Source organism: Nomascus leucogenys, chromosome 18 (assembly GCF_006542625.1).
Source record: "Nomascus leucogenys isolate Asia chromosome 18, Asia_NLE_v1, whole genome shotgun sequence".
In the NCBI taxonomy this organism is placed as follows: domain Eukaryota; kingdom Metazoa; phylum Chordata; class Mammalia; order Primates; family Hylobatidae; genus Nomascus; species Nomascus leucogenys.
In genome coordinates, this window is record NC_044398.1 from 51,078,987 (window position 1) to 51,090,887 (window position 11,901).

At 45.7% G+C, this 11,901-nt stretch overlaps 1 protein-coding gene across 7 annotated transcripts in view; it reads left to right on the forward strand.

The window, feature by feature from the left end:
* ZNF438 (zinc finger protein 438) overlaps positions 1–9,389 on the forward strand; it is a 186,756-nt gene extending 177,367 nt beyond the window's left edge. For all 7 annotated transcript variants that reach the window (XM_030798442.1, XM_030798445.1, XM_030798443.1 and 4 more), the window contains 2 exons: positions 3,749–5,585; positions 8,589–9,389. In XM_030798442.1, the coding sequence (XP_030654302.1) occupies positions 3,749–5,585; positions 8,589–9,204 (2,453 nt within the window). In that variant the 3' untranslated portion in view covers positions 9,205–9,389. The remainder of the gene's footprint in view (positions 1–3,748; positions 5,586–8,588) is intronic.
* The last annotated feature ends 2,512 nt before the right edge of the window (positions 9,390–11,901 follow it).

The following is an 11,901-nucleotide window of genomic DNA, read 5'->3' on the forward strand; positions in this document are numbered from 1 at the left end:
GTGTTAGCCAGAATGGTCTCCATCTGCTGACCGTGTCATCCGCCCGTCTTGGCCTCCCAAAGTGCTGGGATTACAGGTGTGAGCCACCGTGCCCGGCCTATATGTGATACTTCATTCATTCATTCATTCATTGGAGATGTAGTCTCACTGTGTCTCCCAGGCTGGAGTACAGTGGCACGATCTCAGCTCACTGCAACCTCTACCTCCCAGGTTTAAGCAATTCCCCTGCCTCAGCCTCCCAAGTAGCTGGGATTACAGGCGCTTGCCACCACACTTGGCTAATTTTTGTATTTTTAGTAGAAACAGGGTTTCACCATGTTGACCAGGCTGGTCTCAAACTCCTGACCTCAAGTGATCTGCCTGCCTTAGCCTCCCAAAGTGCTGGGATTGCAGGCGTGAGCCACCGTACCTGGCCATAGATGGAGCATATGTTCTAGAGAAAATGAAACAGGAAGAGGGAGCAGGGAGTTCACAATGGGATATAGTTTTAAATAAGGTCGTCAGAGAAGATGCTCGTTGAGAAGAAGCCATTTGTGCAAAACCTTGAAGAAAATGATGCAGCAAGTACTGGGGATTTACTGAAGGAAGAGTGTCCTGGGCGGGCGGGAGTAGCCAGTGCTTCTCCCAGCCAGGAGCCACCTCTCAGGAGGTGCATGCCCAGAACAGCAAAGAGGCCACCATGGCTGGAGTGGAGCAAGTGGAGGAAATAGGTCAGAGAGGCTCCCAGGAACCTTTTTAAGCATGAGGCCTTTTAAGCCATTGCAGGGATTTTGGCTTTACTCTGAGATGAAGAGCCATTGGACAGATTTGAGATGAGGGAGTCATAGATCTTGTGCTATGATGTGTTATTGTCACATATTCTTTCAAGAGGGTGAATTACTAAGCCTTTGTTCTAGCTCATCTTGCGGTAAATATTTTCTGCCCAATTAGGAGGAAGAACTAGTGATAAATGACCCAATATTTTCTCTTCTCTCCCTTCCACACCCCAGATCTGTTGTGTAAATGCAAAGAACATTATTACTGTTAATGTAATTATTTATTAAGCCACATCTCTAAGTAACCAAAAGCCATCAGTAATTTTAGGCTTTCTGCAAAGTCTCTTGATCCTGATTTGAAGTATTTATTTACAACTTATTTTGGTACTTCTTCCAAAAAAAAAGATGAGAAGGTGAGGTTTAAAATGAAAAACATTTAAATTTAAAGGCTATGAAAATAAAACTTAAAAATTAAAATTATGTAGGAAGAAGTAGCAATCCATACAGATGACTAATGTGAAGTGATTTACCACTCAATTTACCGATAAGCGGAATTCATAGTAACCAAACTCAGAAGGAAAACAACAAATAACATAATTATCTTTGTCTGATTTTTCCAGACAACAGCACTAGTCCTTGTACTTCTTACTCTAGTGCGGGCTATCCTGTGAACTTATGTTTCATAATGTCCTTTTTCTTTGCAAAACAATTACTTTCTAAAAATAAACTGGTCAATATAAATTTCACCGTATTTCTACTAGGTTGCTTGTTTATTTAGGGGGTGTCATTTCTGCTGACCTGCTAAAATTGTTAATTCACTCACCGTAGGCATTAAAATCAAGGTTGACGGGCCGGTCGTGGTGGCTCATGCCTGTAATCCCAGCACTTTGGGAGGCCGAGGCAGACAGATCACCTGAGGTCAGGAGTTCGAGACCAGCCTGACCAACATGGAGAAACCCCATCTCTACTAAAAATACAAAATTAGCCGGGTGTGGTGGTGCATGCCTGTAATCCCAGTTGCTTGGGAGGTTGAGGCAGGAGAATCACTTGAACCTGGGAGGCAGAGGTTGCAGTGAGCCAAGATTGCACCATTGCACTCACCTAAGCAATAAGAGCAAAACTCCTTCTCAAAAAAAAAGGAAAAGAAAAAAGAAAATCAAGGTTGATGTTACATTTTCTTTTCTTTTTTTTTTTTTTTTTGAGACGGAGTCTCGCTCAGACTGTTGCCCAAGCTGGAGTGTAGTGGTGCGATCTCGGCTCACTACAACCTCTGCCTCCAGGGTTCAAGTGATTCTGCTGCCTCAGCCTCCCCAGTAGCTGAGATTACAGGCATCTGCCACCACGCCTGGCTAATTTTTTTTTGTATTTTTAGTAGAGACGCAGTTTCTTCACGTGGCCAGGTTGGTTTCAAGCTCCTGACCTCAAGTGATCCGCCCATCTCAGCCTCCCAAAGTGCTAGGATTATAGACGTGATCCCGCATGCCCAGCTGATTTTACATTTTCAATTGTCTGTTTCACTAGATTGTCTGCTACCTACCTTGTATCCGCTAACAGATAGTGTTCAGTCCCCTACCCCAACTCTAAAATCTAAAAAACTCTAAAAACAGAAGTTTATGAAAAGTTGTTACAAACTCATTCAGAAGCAAAAACTTGAACTGAAATAAAGACAATTTAAAAATCTTCATTTGTCCAACTTGCGAATATTTGCATGTTTTGCTACAGAAGTGGTAATAGGTTCAATTATGGGTGCCCTGCAGATTCCGCTGGGAGTTATGTAATATTTAGTACATGCATCTTACTACTTTTCCAAAATTTGAAAATATAAATTCCAAACCACATCTTCCTCCAAAAATTTCAGAAAAGGGATTGTGGGCTTGCAATAGCCAATCCTGGAATAATAATGATTGGAATAATGTAGGTGCCTAGTAAATGTGAATTGAAGTTTGATTAATATGAGATACTTAGAAATTAGAAACATTTCTGCAGCTGGGTCTTGTGACCTTGAGACCTCAGAGAATAAAATAGATAATTCAGTCTTTAGAAGCAGGACACCAAAATGCTTCCTTAATTGTTCTCTTAAGGTAGTAGTAATTGGTCTTAGGTCAGGCTAATAAATCCAGAAAGAAATGTTACCCTATCAGTCAAAATTGTTCCTATTAGTATCCTAGAAGGTGCTTTTTGTGCCATTCACATATTTTTCATGTTGTCTCTGTATCTGTACTTATCACTTTGTATCTTTCTGTTTTTTGTTCAACATTTTTTAAAGGTGTCACATCAACTTTTTTAATACTGATGATTTAATTGCAAAAGCATACATAAACAGTTTGAAAGGTGTGAGAAGAAATTGGCAAGTCACATGGGGAAACAGCAACAAAGCTAGCATTCAGTCTGGAATGCATCCACTGTGCAAAACAAATTCAACTGCCAGTGGGTCAAATGGTGTATCCTGAGATTGAGTGAAAAATGAGTTTGATACAAGAAACGCTTGTTTCACACAAAGGATACAGTGGGAAATATCAAAATGAATTGAATATAGGCTGTACTCTCACAAAGCTCAAGCTTAACAGGGAAAGCAGAACATGTATGTAAAATAATAAACTACATAGCAGAACATACCAGACATCATGTGAAGATGAGTGGGGATAGGTGAAATGGAGAGGATGGACTTGCAGAATACATGGATGAGAAGGACGGAATCTTCGCTGTCAAGCAGTGTTGAGTAGTAGAGATACACATAAACATAAATTATTATGGAAAATGGTAAATAACATAATAGGAGCTAAGGAACCATAGATAAGTATAGTAGTCCTTGGGGAAGGTAGGCAGGAATTGATCTTCAAGCTGGTCTTGAGGGACACAAGAGTTTGCCCAGAAGGCTTGGGGGTAGGTCAAGGAATCTGTTCTGGGCAGAATAAATAAGATGCTTGTTGTTTGAAGTATCACTAACAGGACAGTTACATACAGTAACTCTTTATATTTTATTGTCATTGCAGGTGAATCAAACATCCCTTCTGGAACAATACAGAGTAGGAAAGGTTTGCAGAATAAGAGTCAGTTTAGGACCATTGCACCAAAAATTGTGCCCAAATTCCTAACGTCCAGAATGCTGCCATGTCATTCACCGTCACGCTCTGATCAGGTGAATCTGGGACCCTCCATCAACTCCAAGCCGCTGGGGATGTCCACCCAGAACTATGCTCTGATGCAGGTTGCTGGCCAGGAGGGGACATTTTCTCTTGTTGCTCTGCCACATGTTGCCTCAGCTCAGCCAATTCAGAAACCTAGAATGTCCCTACCTGAAAATCTGAAACTTCCTATTCCTCGATATCAACCCCCTAGAAATAGCAAAGGATCAAGAAAGAAACCCATGCTGATCTTTCCTAAGAGTGGCTGTAGCAAGGCTCCTGCCCAAACCCAAATGTGTCCTCAGATGTCCCCTTCCCCATCTCACCACCCTGAACTCCTGTACAAACCCAGTCCATTTGAGGAAGTGCCATCACTAGAGCAAGCCCCAGCCAGCATTAGCACAGCTGCGCTGACCAATGGAAGTGACCATGGGGACTTGAGACCACCAGTGACCAACACCCATGGCAGTCTGAACCCTCCTGCCACCCCAGCATCATCCACACCAGAGGAGCCTGCCGAGCAGGACCTCACAAATCTTTCAGGGAAAGCACACTTTGTAAGCAAGATAACATCTAGTAAACCTTCTGCTGTTGCCAGTGAAAAATTTAAAGAACAAGTTGATCTTGCAAAAACCATGACCAGTTTATCACCAACCATTCTTGGCAATGCAGTTCAGTTGATCTCTTCAGTCCCCAGAGGGAAACTGCCAATCCCACCCTACTCAAGAATGAAGGCAATGGAGGTTTACAAAATCAAATCAGATGCTAACATTGCAGGTTTTTCTTTACCAGGACCTAAGGCCGACTGTGATAAGATATCCTCCACCACAGAAGGATTTAATGCAGCCACCAAGGTGGCAAGCAAGCTACCTGTTCCACAAGTGTCACCGCAGAGTCCCTGTGAAAGTGCCTTTTGTCCACCCACCAAACTTGATCTCAACCACAAAACAAAACTGAACAGTGGAGCAGCAAAGAGAAAAGGAAGAAAACGGAAGGTACCAGATGAAATTTTGGCGTTTCAGGGAAAAAGGAGGAAATGTATCATTAATAAGTGTAGAGATGGTAAAGAAAGAGTAAAAAATGATCCCCAAGAATTCAGAGACCAAAAGCTGGGGACCTTGAAAAAATATCGTAGCATTATGCCCAAACCTGTCATGGTCATACCCACTTTGGCCCCCCTGCCTTCTCCAACTACACTACAGTCCCAGATGCTTGGGGGCCTAGGACAGGATGTTTTGTTACATAATTCACTCACTCCTAAATATCTTGGCTGTAAGCAAGACAACAGCTCTTCCCCTAAGCCCAGCTCCATGTTCAGAAATGGATTCTCTGGCATTAAGAAGCCTTGGCACAGATGTCACGTCTGCAACCACCACTTCCAGTTCAAACAGCACCTTCGAGACCACATGAATACACACACCAACAGACGCCCTTATAGTTGTCGGGTTTGTCGCAAGTCCTACGTACGTCCTGGCAGCCTGAGCACACACATGAAACTTCATCATGGTGAGAACCGTCTGAAGAAACTCATGTGTTGTGAGTTTTGTGCAAAAGTGTTTGGCCATGTCCGCGTCTATTTCGGCCATCTGAAAGAAGTGCATAGAGTTGTGATCAGCACTGAGCCCGCGCCCGGTGAACTGCAGCCAGGAGACATACCAAAGAACAGAGACATGAGTGTGCGAGGCATGGAGGGATCATTGGAAAGGTGAGTACTGATGGAATGGACACCTGGCAAGAGAGTCTGTTTTGATTTGGGGAAGGGGGGAAGATACCATATTCAGAAGGGAGAGTTTATAAAACATCCCTTGGATTAAGATTTCGTAAAGTAGCTATGTATACCTCCTAGTTCTGTGAAGAATAATCTTGTTTCTCTCTGGTTTCTGATCATCCATATTTGGAATTACCCTAACCAATCTAGTAAAGTATTGTATGTAGTTCCAGTGGTCTTTACAAGTAATTTCCCCCAAAATCACATCCACAGAATTTGCGTTATTTTAAACAGCATCGTTTGCCCCAAAATGCAGCATGACCCATGGTTGGGGACCCAGAGTGGGTGGGTCTGTCATGTTGACCCTACCTTAAGGTGCCCAGACCCCACCCTCTTCATTTGCCCTGTCTTTCCCATCAGTTCGGGTTCACTCTTTCTGGTGTCATTCCTTTTCGCAAGCACTGCTTCCTAGTATTATTGCTATGGGATCCTTGGGGTGTCATTTCACCAGCCAGAAACCTCTGTGGCCAGTGGCGCCTTGGCCTGAATTTTGCTCTGGCCCATTAGGCTCGTTCCACCCACTCGGCCTGGCAGGCTGCACTCAGCTCATGCTACCGGCCTGGATCCCATGCCTGCCAAGGGCGAGCCAGGCACAGAGTGGTGAGGGATGTGTGAGCGAGCATGGGGTCTGGCCACTGCACATAGGCAGGCATGCCGGCTGCTGCTGCAGGCCAGGCAGCTCCAGGTGCCACCTCCCTGCAAGGCTGTGGCTGGACCAGGCACATCACAAGCAGCTTCCACGGCTGGCACCAGGAACATAATGTTGCCCAGAAGCTTGGAGACTATGGAGTCACTGCCCTGGCTCAGGGGGCTCCCAGGTCAGAGCTCCCCAAAGGGCCGCAGCTCTTCTCTTCACCTGCTGTGTGGCAAGCAAGGGGCATGTTTCAGCCTATTTGTGTTACAGCTCTCTTGGCCCCACCATTTGGCAGGTCCCGAGTTCTTGTCCTGCGTTCAGGAAGAATGAGATACACAGAGAAGTGGAGGGTAAGCAAGATGAAGAGGAGCTTTATTGAGTGATAGAACAGCTCAGAGTTGAACTGCAGGGGGCAGTTCCTTTCTGCAGCCAGGTTTTCCCAACTAACATTCAGCTCTTAGCAGAGAGGGTAGCTCCTCTCTGCAGGCAAGTCATCCCCATCATCTCTTCTGCTCTCAGGAGAGAGGGTAGCTCCTCTCTGCCACTGGTCGTCCCATTGTCTCTTCAAGTCTGGCTAAGTCTGGGGCTTTTATGTGCCTCAGAGGAGAGGAAATGCATGCAGTTGGTCCATGGGCGGTCATGGACAGACCCAGAAAAGCACGAGTTCCCACTCCAGTCCACATGACCGGCAGCCTGGCCCCCAGGCTTCAGGGCTTCCCTGGCTTGAAGGTGGGACTTCACCAGGGACCTCCCCCTTTCTGCCCAGGAGCTTCTTTGCCCCCTGCTTCTGTTGATGGCAACCAGGCTGTTCATGCTGAGGGGGCACATGCAGGCCGGCACCAAGCTGTCCTCAGCACCCCTTCCTCAGCCTCCCTCCCATGCTTATTGGCACCCAAAGTCTGGAGTGGGCCGATGGGGTAGGGGGCGGGCGTATCAGCACTGCCTCGAGCGTGTGCACACCCAACCAGGTTACAGCAGTGCCCAGGCTCAGCCCCAGCCTTGCTTTGAGATTGGAGCAGGTGCTGACAGCAGGGAGAAGCCAGGCAGCAGGAGCAGGTGCTTCTTGAGCCTGTGGGGGTAAAGGGGCCTTTCTGGACCCCTGAGAGTGCAGAGATGCCTGAATCTGCAGCCACAGCAGGGTAGCTACAGTGATGCCTGGGAGGGCAGGAGGGCTCCTGCCTGCTCCCAGCTTCCAAGAGCATAGGGGTGCCTGGGTCAAGCTGCGGCTTGGGCAGCTGCAGGCAGTTGTGCCTGGGAAGCTCCCACCCCGTCAACTTGGAAAGGGCAGGGCTCCTGCTTGTCCCCAGCTCCCACCGGCTCCATGAAGCGTGGTACCGCCCCTGGCCCAGCTCTGCCTCAGGGCCCCTCTCTACGCACTCCTGCATGCCCTAGTGTGCTATTTCCCCTGCCAGCAGGTGACTCAGCCTGGCCCCATCGCAGTGGCTCTCAGGGTGGCAGGTTTCAGGGACTGCCCACCTCCTCTCCATGTTTTCCCAGCAGCAACAGCAGGCAAGGTGCAGGTGGCGCAGTGGCCCTGGCCAACCCTGCACAAATGAACCTGACACTCTCAGGGCTAGCCCCACAAGTCCTGGCCGCACCTTCAGCCAGGTGCTCACTGGCTCCTTTCTGAATATGAAATCTTCCCCTCTTGCCCAAATCAAAACAGACGCTCTTGCCAAATGTAGTTTGGACATTGTACCTAAAAATCAAAATCTAACTCTAGGAAAAGGAGGAAGAAGTGAGATTTCATGGTTCATTAGTGAAAGGCACAGAGGTCTTAAAGGGGACAGAAACGTCTAAGAAAAAGGAGAAGCTCTAGAAAAGCAAGGAAGAAATAGGGTAGGCACCCTTTATTTTTACTGAACATGACAGAGTGAGCCAAAATTGAATAGAAGGTATTGGTGCTCAAGGTTAGGGAGAGCCACAGTGGGTAGGGTGGGACCGTTAACCTTCAACAGAACCGAGAGTGTTCCCGTGCCCTTCATGCGCTCTTACATGACTCTTCCACGTGATTGCTCCTGTCCCTGTGGTAACCAAAGACGAGTTAGCTCGCCTGGGACAGATGCGTGAAGAGGACTGTTGACTAAATGAACCCTGGTAGCTGGAGAAATGTGTGGCCACAAGCAGGAGTGACGGTATTCACCGCAGTCCTTGCAGAAGGTCTTCCCAGGTGCTCTCTGTTTACCCCAGCCCTTGTCTTTCTCATCAGTATATGTTTTAGATCGCTGAAGGCTGACAGCTGAGAGGAAAGGTTCCAATTGCATTTTTCCATGAAATCTTACCTTCACTATTTTTGGCCTTTTCAGGGAAAACAAGTCCAACCTGGAAGAAGACTTCCTTCTAAACCAGGCAGACGAAGTCAAATTACAAATCAAATGTGGTCGTTGTCAGATTACTGCTCAGTCTTTTGCGGAAATAAAATTTCATTTACTTTATGTTCACGGAGAGGAAATTCAGGGCAGGCTACAAGAAGGGACCTTCCCAGGAAGCAAGGGGACTCAGGAAGAGTTGGTGCAGCACGCTAGCCCCGACTGGAAAAGGCATCCTGAGAGAGGGAAGCCGGAGAAGCTTCATTCCTCCTCCGAGGAATCACACGCATGCCCGAGACTGAAAAGGCAGCTCCACCTTCATCATCAGAATGGCGTGGAAATGCTCATGGAAAATGAAGGACCCCAGTCAGGAACCAACAAGTCAAGGGAAACCTGCCAGGGCCCTGAGTGTCCCGGCCTCCACACGGTTCTCTTGTGGTCCCGTTCAGGCTTTAACTGCCTGCTTTGTGCAGAGATGCTGGGACGGAAAGAGGACCTCCTCCACCACTGGAAGCACCAGCATAACTGTGAGGACCCTTCCAAACTGTGGGCTATTTTAAATACAGTCTCCAACCAGGGAGTGATCGAACTTTCCAGTGAAGCTGAGAAATGAGACCCCAGGGCAGACCGGGGTTAAGGAGAGAGCTCTGCTGCCACCTTCTTTCAGAGCTTCGTGCTTTATGGTGGTGCTTAGTCACAAAGATCAAACAACAGGATTGGTGTGAGTGAACAGAAATGATTTTTGTACATGGTTTTATTTTCTTACGAAATATATGTTCTCAAAGCATATTTTTCTAACTATATGCAGCCTTATTTTAAAATATGCACTGATTCTTAATATCTTAGACTTTCAGAATAAATAAAAAGATCAAAATTTGGAGATTGAAATTTAGAAGAATACAGGCTGTTCTTCAAATACAGCTCTCAGTGAAAACGTGTGTGTGTCCTTCCTTTTGTTCAGATGTTTTCTGCTTATTTAGATTGACAAATGTCAAAAATGTCCAGGCAGCAAAACCCTTTTAGTCTCAACCATAGTATCAAGTTAGATGGTAAATGCTGATATTTATTAAAGTCTCTGGTTTATTTGAATACGATATAGAGCAGTATTTTAATAAGATTGTCATCTACAATAATTTAAAATCCATGTTTTCAGGACTCAGATTTTTGTTTCTTGTAATTTTGCTGTTTTCATAAATGCACATTTCATTGAAGATTAGTTGTTGGCAAGTCTTACAGCTGTAGTGTTCCATATCAAAATAATTTTTTAAAAAATTTAGTACTTCAGCTAATAAAAAGTCTACTTGCTTGGTAAAAAGTTATTTTCAAGTAGTCCTTAGGGCCAGAAAATTTACAACCTGGAAAATGAACTAGATAGCTCAGTCCAGATGTGTAGGGGTCTCAACTGTTTTCCCTCACTCCCAAGTAGCTTCACAGGGTTGTCGCTAGCTGATCAATTTTAGATGGAACTGTGCTTTTCAAGCCCAGGTTCTCTTTGAAAGTCAGAAGTAAATGATTGCCTCTTAAATTCCTGGGAAATTACTTCAAATCAGTAAAGTTGTCATTTGAAGTTTCTGGCCATCCTGGCTGCAAAATCATTTTCTTAGAAAAGTGGAGTTTCAGCACTCATCCTACTGATAATCTCAGTCTTGCATGAAAGCACCATACGTGTGGCCAGCCCTGTTTGCTGAAGCTCAGCCCAGGTATGGTCGTAATATTTTGTGCTCAAGGAAGTTACCTAAACAGAGAAGGAACTAAATTCTAATTGATAAGCTGGTGGATCTTACGTCTTTTTTTTAATGTCTGGTTTTAAAAGCCAGTGTTTGTAGACATGATTTGCCTCAAATAGTACAAGAGAAAACTTAATCTTTGTCTTTTTGCAAATAGTTTTGTAAATTTGGAAATAAGAGAGTAGGGATAGAAATATCTGAAAGATTGTGTTGTGGTTTGTCCGTTGATCACGCTTTACCCAGTTTCAAATAGGGAATATCAGACCTCCACTGTTTGATAGTTTTAGAACTTCTTGGTTAATAATGAAGTCGCTTTACCATTCAAACCAGTTCCCAGTTTGTTTTTTGAAATATTGGTCTCAAAGACATCACCAAAAGACTTCTACGAAGAACACTACTTGAATTCAAGCCATGAAACTTGAATTCAAACTATGAAATAATTCATAGACTGCTCAATCCTCAGATGCTAAGTCGTATTTTAGAAACACTGGCCGGTTGGCCAAAGCAGAGTGGAGTGTGTGGAGACAAAGGTGTGGGACAGAATACACCCACCCAGCACTCGGGGAAAGTCGGAAGTCCCCTAGGCTATGGAGGAGCCCACCTGTGGCATGTATCTCCCTACGTATTCTTATGGCAAGGCCATAGGCAGTCTCCAGAAGGGAGTACAGTGAGGAATGGGGAAAAGAGCAAAGGTACAGAGAAGATATAATTGTCTCATGATTCAGCGCTCTGGCTGGATCCCCATTTCAGAGCAGCTGTATTTCCGAGCATTTCAGAGCAGCGGCCCCAATGTACTAACTAAATTTAGGTGACTCAACAGAGCACTGATCCATAGGGAGAGGGAGGGCGCAGGTGGGGAGCCATGGAAAAGTGACACTCATCTTTAAGAAAATTCTTTTTTTTTTTTTTTTTTGAGACAGTCTCGCTCTGTTGCTCAGGCTGGAGTGCAGTGGCGCGATCTCGGCTCACTGCAAGCTCTGCCTCCCGGGTTCATGCCGTTCTCCTGCCTCAGCCTCCCGAGTAGCTGGGACCACAGGCGCCCACCACCAAGCCTGGCTAATTTCTTTTTTTTTTTTTTTTTTTGTATTTTTAGTAGAGACAGGGTTTCACCATGTTATCCAGGATGCTCTCGATCTCCTGACCTCGTGATCCGCCCGTCTCGGCCTCCCAAAGTGCTGGGATTACAGTCATGAGCCACTGCACCCAGCCGAAAATTCTTTTTTTAAGACAAGGAAGGTTGGGGGGCATAGGACCCTCCCTGGATGTCAGTGTGTATGGGTTCATTTGTGGTACAGTGTTACAGTTCTCAGCTTTTGAAAACTCCCCTACCTTACAATGCAGACAGCCCCAGTGCCACCTAAAATAAGGAGTTTCTGGCCCTTACTAGTAGTGCTTCATGGAGAATGGTGGGAAGAGGGCCTCCTATTGGGGATGCAGGAAGACGAGAGAGAGTACTTAGCTAAAGTTACTTTGGGAACAGCTCAGAGCCTTTCTTGGGTGTAGAAATGTTAACTGGAACAGTCCCAACCTGTATACTTGGGCCAGAGGTGGTGTGATGTGCAACAAAGTGCTCCAATACTTAC